We start from the raw sequence: 21,454 nt of genomic DNA, 5'->3' as shown, positions 1-21,454 counted from the left end.
CAAGATTTTCAATCATTAATAAAAATGATATTTTGTTTCCCATATTATTGTTTTTACTTTTTATTTTTTTCGGAAATAGGTAACCTAAAAAACAAGCATAAAAATGATCACTTTCAATATCTGCATATCACATCCACATTTATCTGTTTCTAAAATCAAGCATAAATCATATGTGCAGATTAATCCATGAAAACCCATTGAAAACCATGACCATATGACCTCTCCCAACTTTGAATTTCCCGTGTTTGATGCTGAAGAGAAAGATGTTGAAGAAATTCTTGATGAGATCTCTTGGTTTCTCAAGCACGAGGAGAAGACCATTCAACCTCATAAAGAGCCAGTGGAAGTGATCAACTTGAGTTCTGAAGAAGATAAAAAGGAAGTCAAGATTGGGGTATTGCTTGTCCCAGTTGTTAAAGAAAGGATGGTAGAACTTCTAAAAGAGTATGTGGATGTGTTTGCTTGGTCCTACCAAGACATGTCAGGGTTGGATACAGATATTATGGAACACAAATTACTGTTGAAGCCAGAGTGTCTGCCAGTGAAGCAAAAGTTGAGGAGAACTCACCCCGACATGGCTGTAAAGATTAAAAAGGAGGTTCAGAAGTAGATTGATGTAGACTCCCTTGTTACATCAGAATATCCTTAATGGTTGGCCAGCATAGTGCATGATCCTAAAAAAGATGGAAGATTCCGGATGTGTGTTGACTATAGAGATATGAAAATCTAGTCCCAAGGATGATTTCCCGTTGCCACATTTTGACATGTTGGTTGACAGTACAACTAAGTTCAAAATCTTTTCTTTTATGGACGGATTCTCTGGGTACAATCAAATCAGGATGGCGCTAGAAGATATGGAGAAGACAACATTTATTACGCCATGAGGGATATTTTGTTACAAAGTGATGCCCTTCAGATTGAAGAATGTCGACGCAGCATATCAAAGATCTATGACCACTCTTTTCCATGACATGATGCATAAGGAGATTGAAGTCTATGTGGATGACATGATTGCCAAGTCCGGAACTGAAGAAGATCATGTTGAATATTTATTGAAGTTGTTTCAGCGTTTGAGAAAGTATAAACTCCACCTGAATCCTAACAATTATATTTTTGGTGTTCGTTCAGGAAAGCTCTTGGGTTTCATTGTCAGTTAAAGAGGTATTGAGATGGATCCAGACAAAGTCAGAGCTATTCAAGATATGCCCGCGCCCAAGATGGAAAAGCAAGTAAGAGGGTTCCTTGGACGCTTGAACTACATCTCCAGGTTCATATCTCACATGACTGCTACTTGTGGGCAAACTTTCAAACTCCTCCGAAAGGACCAAGGTTGTATTTGGACTAAAGACTACCATAAGGCTTTTGATAGCATCAAGGATTACCTTCTTAAGCCTCCTATTTTGATTCCTCCGGTAGAAGGATGACCTTTGATCATGTATTTGACTATATTGAAAGATTGTGTGGGTTGCATGCTTGGTCAATAAGATGAGACGGGTAAAAAAGAGCACACCATATATTATCTGAGTAAGAAATTCACAGACTGTGAGGCTCGGTACTTTATGCTTGAGAAGACTTTTTATGCCTTGGGTTACCCGTCGTCTCCGATAACATATGCTTAATCACACTACTTGGTTGATTCCCAAAATGGATCCAATCAAGTACATCTTTGAGAAGCCTGCCTTAACCGGAAGAATTACTCGTTGGCATATACTGTTATCAAAATATGACAAAGAATACCATACCCATAAAGAAATCAAAGGGAGTTTCCTAGCTGATCATTTGGCTCACCAACCAATTGATGATTACCAATCTATCAAGTTCGACTTTCCAGATGAAGATGTTATGTACTTAAAAGCCAAGGATTGTGATGAACCATTTCCAGCTGAAGAGCCAGAGCCAAAATCCCGTTGGGGATTGATATTTAATGTAGTTATCAATGCTTACAGTAAGGGAACCGGGGCAATCGTTGTTACTTCTCAAGGCTCCCATATTCCTTTCACCACAAGGTTGACAATTAATTATACGAACAACATGGTTGAATATGAAGCTTGCATCATGGGTCTGGAAGAAGCCATTGACTTGAGAATCAAAATCCTGGACGTATATGCAGATCCATCTTTGCTAGTTAATCATATCAAAGGAGAATGAGAGACTCGCCAACCTGTTTTGATTCCCTATAGAGATTATGCAAGGATGTTGTCAAGCCTCTTCAATGAGATTGAATTTCATCATATTCCCCGTGAAGAAAATCAAATGGCAGACGTGTTGGCAACCTTATCCTCCATTTGTGAACCGGTGGAATGATGTACCGAAGATTGATGTTATGCGCCTTGATAGACCAACACATGTGTTCGCGGCGGTAGAGGTCATTGTTGATAAATCATGGTATCACGACATCAAATGTTTTCTCCAAAGACAAGAGTACCCACTTGGTGCATCAAATAAAGATAAGAAGACTCTGAGAAGATTGGCTGGTAACTTCTTTTTGAATGAAGATATACTACACAAGAGAAACTTTGACATGGTCTTGCTCAGATGCATGGACAGACACGAAGAGGACATATTAATGCAAGAAGTACATGAAGGATTCTTTGATAAGATTCATGTGCCTCCAACTCTTCTCAATGTTATTTCTTTGCCTTGGCCTTTATCCATGTGAGGAATTGATATGATCGGCATGATTGAGCCTAAAGCTTCAAACGTACATCGTTTAATTCTAGTGGCCATTGACTACTTCACCAAATGGGTTGAAGCAGTTTCATACACCAATGTAACAAAGCAAGTGGTGGTCCGGTTTATCAAGAATCAAATTATCTGTCGTTATGGTGTTCCAAGCAAGATAATTACTAACAATGGATCAAACTTGAACAATAAAATGATGAAAGAAATGTGTGAAGAGTTCAGGATTGAACACCATAACTCATCTCCTTACATACCTAAGATGAATGGCGCAGTTGAAGCGGACAACAAGAATATCAAGAAGATCATCCAGAAGATGGTAGTGACTTACAAGGATTGGCATGAGATGCTCCCATTTAGTCTACATGGGTATCGTACCTCCGTTCTCACTTCAATAGGGGCAACCCCTTTCCCTCCGATATATGGCATGGAAGCAGTACTCCTTGTGGAAGTTGAAATCCCATCAATGAGAGTCTTGATGGAAGATAAGCTATCTGAGGCTGAATGGTGTCAAAGTAGGTTTGATCAGTTGAACCTAATTGAAGAGAAGAAAATGATGGATATATGTCATGGTCAGTTGTGTCAATAAAGAATGAAGAAAGTTTTTGACAAAAAGGTTTGGCCTCGCGTATTCAAAGAAGGCGACCTCATGCTCAAGAAGATCTTGTCTTTTAATACTGATTCTAGGGGAAAATGGACTCCTAATTATGAAGGCACGTATGTTGTAAAGAAAGCTTTCTCTGGTGGTGCTTTAATTCTAATGACTATGGATGGTGAGGAGCTCCCTCATCCTCTAAATACTGATGCAGTCAAGAAATACTTTGCCTAAAAGAATAAAAGAATAGCTTGCTAAGTTGAAAACCCGAAAGGGAGGTTTAGGCAAAAATGAGCGTCTTGGTGGATTGAAAACCCGAAAGGGAAGTCCAGGAAAACTTTAGAGACATAAATAGAAAAATAATCATCCTAGTAGATTGAAAACCCGAAAGGGAGATCTAGGCGAAAGTTAGGGATTATGGCAAGTAACTGCATCAGACCAGACTTGACCGTTTGAAGCAACGACACCTATCAAAGAGTTCTCAATCAAATCAATTTCTTCAAAGATTCAAGCACACTTGGAATTTAAAGTTGTTAGGGAGAATAGTGGTCATTGTATTTTAATGTAGCCCTTTTCCATGTATTTACCATTTTTCTACTTTGTAATGGTCTGTGGAGTTACTTCATTTGCGGACTACCATTCTTTCAATAAAATTTGAGCCTTTATGCAATTGTTGCCAACTCTCATTTTATTTATGTCTTGTAAAATTTCATTTTTTACTTTTGGATGGAAAATCTTGAAACAAAGTTAAAATGATCGCTTTTGCTTCTTTTTTTAAATGTGTGTTTTACTCTGATTTGTGAACATAAGAAGGAATGTCTGCAGTTATTCCAACAGTGGTTAAATCTCGAAATGCAGAACTACGTTGGATAATCTACCTTGTGTGCATCTTCAAATGATAAACCTCTCCAAGAGTTTGAAGACACAGGGGCATTTTGGATGCCATGTTTTCTATAAAATCCTCTTGAGATGATTTCTTCTCATAAACCGTGTAATCTGGGGCATCCGAGAATTGAAGTTTATTTTTATCCATTCACAAGAAGTTTTGTTTGTTTGTAATGAATACCATGCAGTTCATCAGTACAAAACTAAGTGTTCTCCTAAAGCAGAGTCTTCTTGTGATCTATCTTTCAAGCACCTCAAATGGTGGGTCTCTCCTCCAAGTTGTTATGATGTGTTGGGAGTGTGACCAAGTTTCCCCTGGAAGAATACTGAATTTACTTCATTCCCAGTGGAATCCTAAGCCTGGTATCCCCAACTACAACTTTGATTCAAGTTTCTCCAATTGTGGATGATCCTTTCTCTAGTGGATATTTCCTCTCCTAGAAGAAGAGGTCGCGTTGTTATTCCCTCTATGGATCTTTAATGTTAGAAGATTGAATTTTTGGGTTTCTTCCTGAGAAGTATCTTCCTCTCCCCAGAGAGATTTGAGCCTTGTAGCAAGACTTTGCTCCTTTGATGACCTTCTTATTTATCTCCAGTGATATTTTCATCTTATTGAGATTAGTCGAGTATCCGGTTGTATTGTGATGTTTATTTCATCCCAGGTTTATCTATTTTGTTTGTTTTGTCAGCATAAACATAACATGACATTCATTCACATACACATCATACAAATTAATATTCATCTTGTATCTTCTTGTTGTTGTTTACTTTATTCACTTTGGTTGTATTTATCCCCAAGTGATATATTTCCTCTCTCTAATAGAGTTCTCTGTTAGACTATGGCACGGATCTAGAAGGGGGGGTTGAATAGATCCCAATTAAAAACTTGAGTCGGCGCTACCAATTTAAAAGAAAATTGGTTTTGAAAATTTGTTTTAAGTGCGGAAGCGGCCGAGGAAAATTTTAGTCTAAAACGAGCCGTTATTGGAAAACCGGATATGCGTTAAGCTAATGGATTAGAGATAAAGTGAAATACAAATCACTACACTATTTGCACACTCAATTGATATATTTCACTAACTAGCAAGCCTAGTTCCAATGATCCAAAATACCAAATTAAACTGGATGCAAACTTAAGACAACTTTGGCTTATGCAAATTCACAAACACTTGGTGTGCATACACTCCAAGAGATATTTGAGTTGAGTAAGTAATTCAAATTTATCTAGTACAATATACTATTGTACTTTGTATTCAAACAGCAGTTTTAATCTCTTACTCAACTTATATCAACGTTTGGTAAAATTGCTTAAACTAAAATCACTTAATTTTTAAGCTGAAAAACACTTATGCAGAAAATTAAAGAAGACAGAGATTTGATGAGGCAGTTCCCCCGCCGTCCTCGCTTCGGGGTACGTCTGCCCTCAATTCTAAAAATAGAATTGAGATGATTAATTAGATATCACCTGTGAAATTTAATCGTTTATACAAGGATTGCAAAGCATGTAAACAACAGAACTTCCAATGTGTTGAATGATGCTTCCTATCCTTGCTCCTTGATTCAAGATGAATCAAGACCTTCGATCGTTGATGCTAGACCTCCGATTCCAGCCCCTTTGTTGAAGAATCTTCCGTTCTTCAAACCCTCGGCCCGGCTGATCTCAAACACAACGAGTCGAACCCGAATCCTTCACTTCAATGCCACCGAATCCGCTACTAGACTGATGAAGACTTTCCTCTTCTCAATCACCTTCGCTCGGCTGAATATTGAAGAACGATTCGTCCAAAAACCCCCAAACACAAACCCGTATTGGAGGACAAAACCCTAACGGTTTTATTCAAGAAAGAACCTGCCACAAGCTTCAACCCGAACTGGATTCTTCGATCACAGCTTCGAACCTTATCACCTTTGCTCGATCACGAACCACATCAAAAGTAATTGTTTGCTGATGATGAGTTGTGAAATGTTGAAGATGAAGATGATGAGTCTTGGACACCTTTTTCACTCTTTCTTGTTTCCTTGAACACTTGAACTCAATTAGCAAATGTTAGTTGATACAAGTGTTTTGACTTGTATATATATAGTGACTGACAAAACCAATCAAACATAACAGAATTTCAAACAGTGGAAATAACTCAGAAAACTGAGTTTACGCGCGAGCGGTCGACCATAGGTCGGCGTGCGCTGAGCCGTGAGCTTTGAGCTGACCCTTATGGTCGACTCAAAGCTTCCATGAGCTGACCTGTGGTTGACTCAAAGCATCATGCGCTGACCCGTGAGCTTTGAGCTGACCCTTATGGTCGACTCAAGGCTTCCATGAGCTGACCTGTGGTTGACTCAAAGCATCATGCGCTGACCCGTGAGCTTTGAGCTGACCCTTATGGTCGACTCAAAGGTTCCATGAGCTGACCTGTGGTTGACTCAAAGTATCATGCGCTGACCCGAGGCTTATGCGCTGACCCTTGCGGTCGACTCAAAGCCTGCAAACCTGCAGAAATTCGTATTTTGTGATTTTCATGCATTTCGTCATGATCACACTTTGTCCACATATGTTTTTAAGAATTATAACAGATTTAGATAAGCATAGGAAAGGATATGATAGGTGATGTGTTGCATTTGTTTGTAGACATGCATGGTGGTCATTTGTCATCATCGAAACTTACGATCGTATGTTGTCTGACACTTTGCCCTTACATACTCCCCCTTTTTGATGATGACAACCTGTGCACAGCCAAAGAGCAAACAACATGCAGTATATGCAGTATTTACACACATTATGCACACTCCCATTTCTTTTGTAATCTAACGCTATCTGCAAAACCGACTGTTAATTGTGTCGAACATTTTGGCTGCTTGTACTCTTCTCCCCCTTTGATAACATCAAAAAGAGACAAGGAACAATTATTCAACATAACAAAAAAAATTCACAGGAAATAACACAAACAGATAATAATATCACACCAATATCATTACTGAATGATAATCATTAATTAAAAGAACATTAATCATTAAAATAGATTGAGCACAAACAAGCATAACAGAGAAATGAATACAATCAAACAATAAGCAAGGATTTCAGTTTTACATTTTTCTGCACATATGTTGACAAGTTTGATGCATAGATAGAATGCCATACGACAGTAAACATCCAAGGAGATACATCATGCATATATATACAATATCATTATGTGGTATAGCTATGTTAATCATGAAACTTTGCAGAAAGAGAGAGAGAAGGGAACAATATCACCTTGATGCCGGAGTGACTTGGTGAACACTAAACTTGTGCTTGCAACAACATCAACTTGTTAGAAGTACAAGATTATAGTCTTAAGTGGAATAAGGTAAAACAGCAGATTATAGTGCCCGTTCCGAAATATCGAGAATACCAAGTTCTCGGCGGATATGAAAGAAAGGTTCAGTGGCTAACGGCTTTGTGAAAATGTCCGCTAGTTGATTTTCAGTATTAATATGTTCGAAGACAATGTCACCTTTCTCTACATGATCCCGAAGAAAGTGGTGTCGAATTTCGATATGTTTGGTGCGAGAATGTAGCACAGGATTCTTGGTCAGGTTAATGGCACTTGTATTGTCACAAAAAATGGGAATACGTTCAAGTTTGAGGTTAAAATCCAATAGTTGTTGCTTAATCCATAGGATTTGGGCACAACAACCACCGGCGGCAACGTATTCCGCTTCGGCGGTTGACAAAGCAACAGAAACCTGTTTCTTGCTATGCCAACTGACCAAAGAGTTCGAAAATAAGTGACAAGTGCCACTGGTGCTCTTCCTATCCGATTTGCAACCGGCAAAGTCGGAATCGGAAAAACCTACCAATGAACAATCATTACCTTTGGAATACCATAGTCCATACTTCGGAGTACCGGATAGGTATCGAAGTATTCGTTTGACGGCTTTTAAATGGGATTCCTTGGGACATGATTGATATCTTGCGCACATGCATACGCTAAACATAATATCGGGACGAGAAGCAGTAAGATAAAGGAGTGAACCAATCATACCTCTATACGTTTTACATCTACTTCCTTACCGTCTTCGTCTTTGTTCAAGTTTGTACACGTAGGCATGGGGGTGTCTATGGCCTTTGCTTTTGCCATGTCAAATCTCTTGATAAGGTCCAAACAGTACTTTGTCTGGCTCACGAAGGTTCCTTCTTTGAGCTGTTTGATTTGCAGACCGAGAAAGTATGTGAGCTCCCCCATCATACTCATCTCGAATTCACCCTGCATAAGGTCAGAAAACTCTCTCACAAGACTCATGTTAGTAGATCCAAATATGATATCATCTACATAAATTTGCACTAATATCAAGTGCTTTCCTTGACGTTTAATGAAGAGGGTTGTGTCAACCTTTCCTCTTGAGTATTTTTGATCGAGTAAGAATTTGCTTAGTCTCTCATACCAAGCTCTAGGAGCTTGTTTGAGGCCATACAAAGCTCTTTTTAGTTTATAGACATGATCAGGATACTCATGGGATTCGAAACCCGGAGGTTGTGCGACATAAACCTCTTCATTTATGTGACCGTTAAGGAATGCACTCTTGACATCCATTTGGAATAACTTAAAGTCTTTTGCACATGCGAAAGCAAGGAGAAGGCGTATAGCCTCGAGTCGGGCAACCGGCGCATAAGTTTCCTCATAGTCGATGCCTTCCTCTTGGTTATACCCTTGCGCGACTAAATGTAACACCCTTCTAAATACCCCAAATGATTATAATTAAAATAACAATATATTCATCAGAGTAATTATGCCCCGAAGGGTGTCACACAATCATGTCACAAAATCATTAAAATATCCTGTCATGCTCATTTATTTAATCAAAATAAGGTTCTTTGCATAATTCGCAGCGGAACAAAATTCAACTCAATGTAAAACATGTAACACAATACATGTAACTCATCAACAACCAATATCAAATCAATTAAGACATCCCCTCCCGATGTTACATCTATCAGAGCATGACCATAAGAACTACTCTAGACTCCAAGCATTAGCTTCTACTCAACTCATTTCTCGTTACCTGAAAAATAGGTTGTAAGGGTGAGTTCCTCAATCAATATAATAAGCATTATAGAACAACATGTAATGCTAAGTAAATAACACATTAATTCACCCTAACCAGACTACGCATTCAGCAACGGCAATATCCGTCCAAACATCATATTCAACAATAATATATATCATATGTATAATCCTCAAACCATATTCAACACCAACAACACAACACAACGATTTACTCACTAATTCCTCACAATGGGAATTAGCTACAGCCCCACAGGCTATGCCATGCATTCATTATGCAATGAGACTCAACATATGCGGTACCGACTATTCTTGAACATATAGTTCAAGCTCACCGATCAATCCAGATACGGCTACTAAGCTCACTAGTCCCACTCATTTGAGATCTAATGACTCACTCACTAATTCCTCACTATGGGAATTAGCTACAGCCCCAAAGGCTAGACTCCACAATGATTCACTCACTAATTCCTCACTATGGGAATTAGCTACAGCCCCAAAGGCTAGACTATGCAAGCTAATCATCTAGCATGCAACATCAACAACAATTATCACAACAATTCACTCACTAATTCCTCACAATGGGAATTAGCTACAGCCCCACAGGCTATGCCATGCACACTAATCATCTAGAAATGCAGCATCAACAACAACTCACAATGGACATATGCTCACACTCTAAGCCATACAACAGTCCATTCACAAATACATGCATAATATATACATTCACAACATTTTGCATATCCTCATACATCATCAATACATGTATCAACACATCATCAACACATGTATAAAACACTTCCTCAACACATGTATGAAACACCTCAGCAACGCATGTCTAAACACTTCTTCTGCCTTGCTCGCTAGGCGAGGCAGTGGCGAAGCTCTGGTTCGCTAGGCGAGCTCAAGGCGAACAGCTCCAGGAAATTGGTAAATTAATTCGCTAGGCGAGCTCAAGGCGAAGGTAATAGCGAACTCATTCTGTTTTGGTGAAAAACACAGCTAGCACTCACTCGCTAGGCGAAGCTCCAGCGAGTCCACAGCGAACATTACAGTAGCAAGACCTCTCAAGCTCGCTGGGGCGAGGTTGAGGCGCGTTCCTTCGCTAGGCGAAGGTTATGTTCGCTAGGCGAACATGACAGTTCATCAGACGCGTTTTCTCTGGGCAGGGATCTCATGTGCCCATCCCAGACCCTTCCCACTCAAACTTACTCGTCGCCATTCATCACCAATTTATCGGTTTGATTACACACAATTATCAATTTGATTACGGTTTTCACTCAACCTATTCATCACAAATTTTCAGCATTTCAAATCCCAATTAGGGTCAAATTGACGGCTTATCACTACCCATGACATATTATCCCAAAATACCCATTAATCGACGATAAACCCCCCTTACCTTAACAATCCGGCAGAATCTTTGAGCTTCAAGCTTTCGTTCTCCAACCTTTGCTCTTCAGCTCCTCTTCTCTGCCCTTTTTCCCTTTTTCTCACGATGCTTCTCTGTTCTGTTTTCACGTGAAATGCCTTTCCCAATGAGAACTTTTCCTTATTCCAACATATATATATTTTCCAATAATAATAATAATTCAATAATTCCCAAAAATAATAATAATAAAAATTCCAATTATTTAATTAAATTAATAAATATATTATTAACTCAATTTAAATAATTATTTTATTATTATCGGGGTGTTACAACTCTCCCCCACTAAAAGAGTTTTCGTCCTCGAAAACATACCTCAAGCGAACAACTCTGGGTAAGACTCCTTCATCTTACTCTCAAGTTCCCAAGTCACGTTGCCACCTGCTGGCCCTCCCCAAGCTACCTTCACCAAGGCAATCTCTTTACCCCGCAACTGCTTCAACTCTCGATCCTCGATCCTCATAGGTGGTGTTTCAACAGTCAGGTTATCTCTCACCTGTACATCATCTATTTGGACTATATGCGACGGATCATGAATGTATCTCCTCAACTGAGACACATGAAAAACCTCATGCAAATTCGCAAGCGACGGCGGTAAAGCGATACGATAGGCTACCTCTCCTATCCTCTCCAAAATCTGATAAGGACCAATGAATCGAGGTGTCAACTTCTTCGACTTCAAGGCTCGACCAACACCAGTTATCGGAGTAACACGAAGAAACACATGATCTCCCTCTTGGAACTCAAGTGACTTCCTCCTCTTATCATGATAACTCTTCTGACGACTCTGAGCAATTCTCATCTTCTCCTGAATCATCTTAATCTTTTCCGTAGTTTGTTGAACAATCTCCGGTCCAACCACAGCGCACTCACCGGACTCATACCAACATAAAGGTGTCCGACATCTCCTACCATACAAAGCTTCAAACGGTGCCATACCAATGCTCGAATGAAAACTATTGTTGTAGGTAAACTCAATCAAAGGTAAATAACAATCCCAAGCACCTCCCTTTTCCAAAACACAAGCTCTCAAAAGATCCTCCAATGACTGAATCGTCCTCTCAGTCTGACCATCAGTCTGCGGATGATATGCAGAACTCAATCTCAACTTAGTTCCCAAAGCCCTCTGCAAACCTTCCCAAAACTTCGATGTAAATCTAGGATCTCTGTCCGAAACAATACTCGACGGAATACCATGTAAACTTACAATCTTCTCAATATACAACTCAGCCAATCTCTCTAACGGATAATCCATTCTGATCGGAATGAAATGAGCCGATTTCGTCAATCTATCAACAATCCAGAAACAAAATCCATACTGATACTGTCCCACTTCCACTCTGGAATAGCCAACGGTTGCATTAGCCCAGACGGCTTCTGATGCTCAATCTTTGACTTCTGACAAGTCAAACAAGAATACACAAAACTTGCAATTTCTCTTTTCATTCCCGGCCACCAAAACAACTTCTTCAAATCATGATACATCTTCGTAGCTCCAGGATGAATACTCAAACCACTACGATGTCCTTCTTCCAGAATACTCTTCTTAAGTTCCATAACATCCGGAATACACACTCGATTACCAAATCTCAAAACACCATTCTCATCAACTCTGAATTCACCACCTTGGCCTTGATTCCCTAAAGTCAACTTATCAACCAAAAGCATATCAGATTTCTGACCCTCTCTGATCTCATCCAAAATACCACTTGTTAACTTCAACATTCCCAATTTAACACTATTGTGAGTACTCTCACATACCAAACTCAAATCTCTAAACTGTTCAATCAAATCAAATTCCTTAACCATTAACATAGACATATGTAATGATTTCCGACTCAGCGCATCAGCCACTACATTTGCTTTACCCGGATGGTAATTCAAACCAAAATCATAATCCTTCAGGAATTCTAACCATCTCCTCTGTCTCATATTCAGCTCTTTCTGATCAAACAGATACTTTAAACTCTTATGGTCACTGAAAACCTCAAATCTTGATCCATACAAGTAATGCCTCCACAACTTCAAAACAAATACCACAGCTGCCAACTCTAAATCATGCGTCGGATAGTTCCTCTCATGAACCCTCAGCTGTCTCGAAGCATAAGCTATAACCTGCTTATTCTGCATCAACACACCACCTAAACCCAACAATGAAGCATCACAGTAAACTTCAAATAACTCCGACGAACTCGGTAATATCAAAATAGGAGCAGTAGTCAACCTTCTCTTTAATTCCTGGAAACCTTCTTCACATCTTGAGTCCCAAACAAATGCTTGTCCCTTTCTAGTCAACATCGTCAACGGTAACGCCAACTTGGAAAATCCCTCAATGAACTTCCTATAATAACCAGCCAACCCAAGGAAACTTCGAATCTCAGCAACAGACTTCGGAGCTTCCCACTTAGATACCGCTTCTATCTTAGAAGGATCAACAGCAACACCACCTCTTGAAATCACATGACCAAGAAAACTAACCTCTTCTAACCAAAATTCACACTTAGACAATTTAGCAAATAACTGCTTTTCTCGCAGCACTCCTAAAACCACTCTCAAATGCTCAGCATGCTCTTCTTCAGATTTCGAATACACCAAAATGTCATCGATAAACACCACAACGAACTGATCTAGATACGGATGGAAAATTCTATTCATGTACTCCATGAATACTCCAGGCGCATTAGTCACACCAAAAGGCATCACAGAATACTCATAATGTCCATACCTCGTCCTGAAAGCAGTCTTCTGAATATCCTCAGTTTTCACACGTATCTGATGATACCCAGATCTCAAATCTATCTTGCTGAACACACTCGCACCAACCAACTGATCCATCAAATCGTCAATCCTCGGCAAAGGATACCGATTCTTGATCGTCACTTTATTCAGTTGCCTGTAGTCCACACACAACCTCATAGTACCTTCCTTCTTCTTAACCAACAACACTGGTGCACCCCACGGTGACACACTTGGACGAATAAACTTCTTATCCAACAAATCTTCCAACTGACTTTTCAATTCAGCTAACTCAACAGCAGACATACGGTACGGAGCCATCGATATCGGTCTAGTACCAGGTACCAATTCAATCGAGAACTCAACTTCACGCTCTGGCGGTAACTCATTCACTTCTTCCGGAAACACATCAGGAAAATCACACACCACAGCTAAATCGCCAATCACCAGTTTACCTTTAGCCTCCAAAGTCGCTAACAGCATAAACAACTCTGCTCCACCAGCTACTTCCTCATTCACTTGCCTTGCCGATAGAAACAAACTCTTTTCTTCTTCAATCTCAGGAAAAATCACAGTCTTATCAAAACAGTTGATATAGACTCGGTTAAACACCAACCAGTTCATACCCAGAATAACATCAATTTGCACTAACGGGAGACACACAAGGTCTATCCCAAAGTCTCTACCAAAAATACTCAAAGGACAATTCAAACAAACTGAAGTAGTAGTCACTGAACCCTTCGCAGGAGTATCAATCACCATACTACTAAACATCTCAGATATCCCTAACTTAAGTTTCACAGCACAATCCAAAGATATAAAAGAATGAGTCGCACCTGTGTCAATAATAGCTACAAGAGGAAAGCCATTAATATAACACGTACCTCGGATCAAACGATCATCTGCAGAAGTCTCAGAACCCGATAAAGCAAAAACCTTGCCTCCTGACTGATTCTCTTTCTTCGGCTTAGGACACTGTGGACTGATATGACCCACCTCTCCACAGTTGAAACAAGTCACATTCTTCGACCGACACTCTACAGCCAAATGACCACCTTTTCCACACTTGAAACACTTCATCTCAGCACTGGTACACTCATGAACACGATGTCCAGCCCGACCACATCTATAACACTTAGCAGGAGCACTAGAGTCTCCCCCACTAGGCCTCTTCATCCCACTCTGCTTCTGAAAACCTCTGCCAGCTGCATACGGTTTTCCACGATCCATCTGATTCTTACCCTTCCTATCAACCCTCTGCTGATAGCTCTCTGCTCTAGCCTTGGAATCCTGTTCAAAGATTCTGCAACAGTCAACCAAGTCAGAAAACACCCTGATCCTCTGATATCCAATAGCTTGTTTGATCTCAGGACGCAACCCGTTCTCAAACTTCACACATTTCGAAAATTCTCCAGCAGCCTCATTATAGGGAGTATAGTACTTTGACAGCTCGGTGAACTTCGCAGCATACTCAGTAACCGACCTGTTACCCTGCTTCAATTCCAAAAACTCTATCTCTTTCTTTCCTCTGACATCCTCTGGAAAATACTTCCTCAGGAATCTTTCCCTGAACACAGCCCAAGAAATCTCAGCATTCCCAGCAGATTCCAACTCAGTGCGGGTAGCAACCCACCAATCATCAGCTTCTTCTGACAGCATATGTGTACCGAACCTGACCTTCTGGTTATCAGCACACTCAGTTACTCTGAAGATTCTCTCAATCTCCTTCAACCACTTCTGAGCACCATCTGGATCGTATGCTCCCTTGAACATTGGAGGATTGTTCTTCTGGAACTCACTCAACTGACGAGCAGCTCCCATTCCCGCAACATTCGGATTTCCTCCAAGTACTCCAGCTAGCATACCCAGAGCCTCAGCAATCGCAGCATCATCTCTACCTCTTCCAGCCATCTCTATTCTGAAAACCCAAACAAGCTAAACAATTAAGTACTGATAGGGTTACACAACACCTATCCCGTACAGGGGAAACAGAATAACTACGACTCGACTCGACCGACGATGCTCTGATACCACTAATGTAACACCCTTCTAAATACCCCAAATGATTATAATTAAAATAACAATATATTCATCAGAGTAATTATGCCCCGAAGGGTGTCACACAATCATGTCACAAAATCATTAAAATATCCTGTCATGCTCATTTATTTAATCAAAATAAGGTTCTTTGCATAATTCGCAGCGGAACAAAATTCAACTCAATGTAAAACATGTAACACAATACATGTAACTCATCAACAACCAATATCAAATCAATTAAGACATCCCCTCCCGATGTTACATCTATCAGAGCATGACCATAAGAACTACTCTAGACTCCAAGCATTAGCTTCTACTCAACTCATTTCTCGTTACCTGAAAAATAGGTTGTAAGGGTGAGTTCCTCAATCAATATAATAAGCATTATAGAACAACATGTAATGCTAAGTAAATAACACATTAATTCACCCTAACCAGACTACGCATTCAGCAACGGCAATATCCGTCCAAACATCATATTCAACAATAATATATATCATATGTATAATCCTCAAACCATATTCAACACCAACAACACAACACAACGATTTACTCACTAATTCCTCACAATGGGAATTAGCTACAGCCCCACAGGCTATGCCATGCATTCATTATGCAATGAGACTCAACATATGCGGTACCGACTATTCTTGAACATATAGTTCAAGCTCACCGATCAATCCAGATACGGCTACTAAGCTCACTAGTCCCACTCATTTGAGATCTAATGACTCACTCACTAATTCCTCACTATGGGAATTAGCTACAGCCCCAAAGGCTAGACTCCACAATGATTCACTCACTAATTCCTCACTATGGGAATTAGCTACAGCCCCAAAGGCTAGACTATGCAAGCTAATCATCTAGCATGCAACATCAACAACAATTATCACAACAATTCACTCACTAATTCCTCACAATGGGAATTAGCTACAGCCCCACAGGCTATGCCATGCACACTAATCATCTAGAAATGCAGCATCAACAACAACTCACAATGGACATATGCTCACACTCTAAGCCATACAACAGTCCATTCACAAATACATGCATAATATATACATTCACAACATTTTGCATATCCTCATACATCATCAATACATGTATCAACACATCATCAACACATGTATAAAACACTTCCTCAACACATGTATGAAACACCTCAGCAACGCATGTCTAAACACTTCTTCTGCCTTGCTCGCTAGGCGAGGCAGTGGCGAAGCTCTGGTTCGCTAGGCGAGCTCAAGGCGAACAGCTCCAGGAAATTGGTAAATTAATTCGCTAGGCGAGCTCAAGGCGAAGGTAATAGCGAACTCATTCTGTTTTGGTGAAAAACACAGCTAGCACTCACTCGCTAGGCGAAGCTCCAGCGAGTCCACAGCGAACATTACAGTAGCAAGACCTCTCAAGCTCGCTGGGGCGAGGTTGAGGCGCGTTCCTTCGCTAGGCGAAGGTTATGTTCGCTAGGCGAACATGACAGTTCATCAGACGCGTTTTCTCTGGGCAGGGATCTCATGTGCCCATCCCAGACCCTTCCCACTCAAACTTACTCGTCGCCATTCATCACCAATTTATCGGTTTGATTACACACAATTATCAATTTGATTACGGTTTTCACTCAACCTATTCATCACAAATTTTCAGCATTTCAAATCCCAATTAGGGTCAAATTGACGGCTTATCACTACCCATGACATATTATCCCAAAATACCCATTAATCGACGATAAACCCCCCTTACCTTAACAATCCGACAGAATCTTTGAGCTTCAAGCTTTCGTTCTCCAACCTTTGCTCTTCAGCTCCTCTTCTCTGCCCTTTTTCCCTTTTTCTCACGATGCTTCTCTGTTCTGTTTTCACGTGAAATGCCTTTCCCAATGAGAACTTTTCCTTATTCCAACATATATATATTTTCCAATAATAATAATAATTCAATAATTCCCAAAAATAATAATAATAAAAATTCCAATTATTTAATTAAATTAATAAATATATTATTAACTCAATTTAAATAATTATTTTATTATTATCGGGGTGTTACACTAAACGCGCCTTATTACGGGTTATTACCCCGTTTTCGTCCAGCTTGTTCCTAAACACCCATCGGGTGCCGATTACTCGATGATCTCGCGGAGGAGGGACGAGGTCCCAAACCTCATTTCTGGTGAACTGATTAAGTTCCTCCTGCATTGATAAAAACCAGTGTTCATCGAGTAGGGCTTCTTTAGGGTTTTTAGGTTCCATCTGCGAAACGAAAGCGAAGTGATAACAGAAATTACTTAGCTTAGATCGAGTTGTTACACCCTTTGAGATGTCCCCGAGAATGTTGTCGATTGGATGGTCTTTGGAAGACTTCCAAGCTTGAGGGAGATCATCGTTTGAAGGCGGATGAACTGCCTCGGTTTCCTCATGTTGTACATCTTTGTCCTCCTCAATTTTGACTAAGTCGGGTTGATCAATCCCCGGCTCGCAACTTTTGAGTATGTCTTCAGTAGATGTACCTGCACCATGAAAAACACTACCCTTTCCGACGTTTCTCGGATTGGATTCATCAAAAGTAACATGTACAGACTCTTCTACAGTAAGTAATTGTTTGTTGTATATTCTATATGCTTTGCTAGATTGAGAGTATCCGAGGAAGATACCTTCGTCGGCCTTGGAATCGAATTTCCCTAAGTTTTCCTTTCCATTGTTCAATACAAAACATTTGCAACCAAAGACATGTAAGTGAGAAACATTTGGCTTTCGCCCTTTTAAAAGTTCATACGGTGTTTTGTTTAGAATGGGGCGAATGAGCACCCTATTCAGAACGTAACAAGCCGTACTAATGGCGTCAGCCCAAAAATATTTCGGTAAGCCACTTTCATTGATCATTGTTCTTCCCAATTCTTCCAAAATTCGATTTTTACGCTCCACAACCCCATTTTGTTGAGGAGTACGTGGAGCGGAGAAGTTATGATCAATACCATGGTTACCGCAATATTCTTCAAATAAGTGATTTTCAAATTCACCTCCATGATCGCTTCTAATTGCAACAATGTTTGTATTTAGTTTATTTTGGGAAAGCTTAGCAAATCGTTCAAAGGCGGCGAATGTGTCACTCTTACTTACTAAGAAAATAGTCCAACAAAATCGAGAAAAGTCGTCCACTATTACGAAACCGTAATAGTTTCCTCCTAGACTTTTAATCCTAGATGGCCCAAATAAATCCATATGGAGAAGCTCGAGAGGTCTCGTTGTTGAAACGATATTTTTGGATTTAAATGAGATCCTCGTTTGCTTCCCCTTTTGACAAGCATCACAAAGGTGATCCTTGGTGAACTTAATTTTGGGGAGACCTAGGACTAGATCTTTTGAGACTACTTTGTTGAGTAAGTCAAAGTTAACATGTGCTAAACGCCTATGCCATAACCATGAATCTTCACTCATTGTTACGAGGCATTTGTCACTTGTTAACGATACTTCATTTAAGTCAAGCATATAGACATTGTTCACACGAAGACCATTAAACATACTCTTCTTATCATCATTATATACAATTTTGCAACAATCTTTTGAAAACGATACATTGTATCCTTTGTCACATAATTAACTGATGCTAAGTAGATTGTGTTTAAGACCTTCGACAAGCAACACATCAGAAATAGTAGTAGAGGAGGGATTACCTACACTACCTTTACCAAGTATTGCTCCACGATTGTTATCACCATAAGTTACATATCCCTTCTTCTTAGCCACAAAGTCAATGAAGAGAGATATGTCACCTGACATGTGCCTTGAGCATCCACTGTCGAGAAACCATCTTCTCTCGGTAGTCTCGAGGCATTGTACCTGTGACAAGATAATTAACAAGAGAAGGTACCCAATTGCTTATTGGGTCCTGAGTGGTGAGGAACGAAATGGTTGCATTTGGGCATCCATTGATAAATGCCTTTAGGAACTAAAAACCTCCTAAATCTACATTTAGCAATGGAATGGCCTTTCTTGCAACAATAGAGACAAGAGAAAGTTACATTTGGATTGCTTTTGCTATCTTCATCTTTTATAACATATTTATATTTTTGATATGGATTAACCATACTTTTTCGAAAATTGGATTTGTTGATAGCAAAAGTAATCTTGGGCTCAAGAGCCTTGTCAAGTTTGGCTTTTAGGTTTCTTACTTCACCTTGCCAAATGTAACAAGTATCACACCCAAAGTTCATCATTCTACTTTTAAGGTCCTCATAACTTGTTTTTGTGCTTTCCACTATAGAAGCTTTAAGAGCCTCAAGTTTCCGTTCGGATTCTTGAATTTTATGTTCCAAATGAGAAAAAAAATTCTTATTTGAGGCAAGCCTTTTAAAGGCTTTTTTTGCTTCATAGTGTAAAGTATCAAAAGCAGTTTGCAATTCATTATGAGACATACTAGAGGATTTTTCATATTTAGCATGTCGTACCTGTTTCTTTTTGTTCTTTTGATGAGCAGAAAGACATAGATTTGCATTTTCATCTTCATCACTAGAGCTTTCATCATCAGAGGAGTCGCTATCGCTTTCCCAAGCGATGTATGCTCTCCTTGGCTTTGATGGTTTCTTGTGTGATTTGTATGAGTCTTTTTCTTTTATCTTTTTGTTCATCGGACAGTCCGGTTTGTAGTGACCCGACTTTCCACACTTATAGCACGACCCTCTAGTTGTTTTTCCTTTTGAGTCATCATTTTTGGAGAACCTAGATTGCTTCCGGAAGTTTACTAAGTTCTTCTCGGAATGTTGGATGCCGTTCTTTCTCACGTAACGGTTGTAGCGTTTGACGAACAGCCCCATATCTTCACTCTTGTCCTCTTCTTCTTCGTCACTTGATGAATAATCACTTTGCTCTTTTGCTTGAGACTTTGAGGAGGAAGTCTTTAGAGCTATTGATTTCTTTTCACTCACCTTTGCTTTGTCTTTCTTGTCTTTCTTTTCGTGTTGTTCCAGGCTTAAGAGAACTTGTTCGTGCTCTTGTAGTTTACCGAACAATGTTGTCAAGTCCAATGTGGTAAGATCATTTGCCTCTTTTATGGCTGTCACTTTCGGCTGCCATTCCCTGTTAAGACATCTTAAGATCTTATTAGTAGCAATATCATTGGAAACAGGCTACCAAGTGAATGTAATCGATTGATGAGATGAGTGAATCTCTTTTGCATGTCGGCAATGGTTTCCCCTTGCTCCATGAAAAAGAGATCAAACTATTGTGTTAGTGTATTGATTCTAGCCAATTTAACATCATTTGTCCCCTCATGGGCAATTTGTAGTGAATCCCACATAGCCTTAGCAGTAGGACAATGGGATACACGATAGTATTCATCTACGCCTAATGAGGAGATTAGGATATTTTTGACTTTCCAATCATAATTGTATTTCTTTTCATCATCATCAGTCCATTGTGCTTCGGGCTTAGGCACAACTTCGTTGTTCTCATTGGTCATGGTTATTTGAATTGGACCATTGAGAATAACATTCCATATTTTTCTATCTATGGAATTTATGTGCACCCGCATACAGTCTTTCCAATAACTATAATTTTCACCATTGAAAATGGGAGCTCTATTGTAAGCCCCTTTAGGTTCGTTAGCCATTTTCTATCAACGTTGTATTTTGAAGCACGGAGTGAACCGGAGCTCCTGATACCACTTGTTAGACTATGGCACGGATCTAGAAGGGGGGGTTGAATAGATCCCAATTAAAAACTTGAGTCGGCGCTACCAATTTAAAAGAAAATTGGTTTTGAAAATTTGTTTTAAGTGCGGAAGCGGCCGAGGAAAATTTTAGTCTAAAACGAACCGTTATTGGAAAACCGGATATGCGTTAAGCTAATGGATTAGAGATAAAGTGAAATACAAATCACTACACTATTTGCACACTCAATTGATATATTTCACTAACTAGCAAGCCTAGTTCCAATGATCCAAAATACCAAATTAAACTGGATGCAAACTTAAGACAACTTTGGCTTATGCAAATTCACAAACACTTGGTGTGCATACACTCCAAGAGATATTTGAGTTGAGTAAGTAATTCAAATTTAT

The 21,454-nt window shown here is 39.7% G+C and overlaps 1 protein-coding gene across 1 annotated transcript; it reads left to right on the top strand.

The window, feature by feature from the left end:
- The first annotated feature begins 1,644 nt into the window (after nucleotides 1–1,644).
- On the top strand, nucleotides 1,645–2,148 carry LOC127102259 (uncharacterized). Its single transcript, XM_051039656.1, has one exon. The coding sequence runs from the start codon at nucleotides 1,645–1,647 to the stop codon at nucleotides 2,146–2,148; it is 504 nt and encodes a 167-aa protein (XP_050895613.1).
- The last annotated feature ends 19,306 nt before the right edge of the window (nucleotides 2,149–21,454 follow it).

The sequence above is a fragment of the Lathyrus oleraceus genome, chromosome 7, assembly GCF_024323335.1.
Source record: "Lathyrus oleraceus cultivar Zhongwan6 chromosome 7, CAAS_Psat_ZW6_1.0, whole genome shotgun sequence".
NCBI classification, from domain to species: Eukaryota; Viridiplantae; Streptophyta; class Magnoliopsida; order Fabales; family Fabaceae; genus Lathyrus; species Lathyrus oleraceus.
This window is presented reverse-complemented; position numbering and strand designations above follow the sequence as displayed.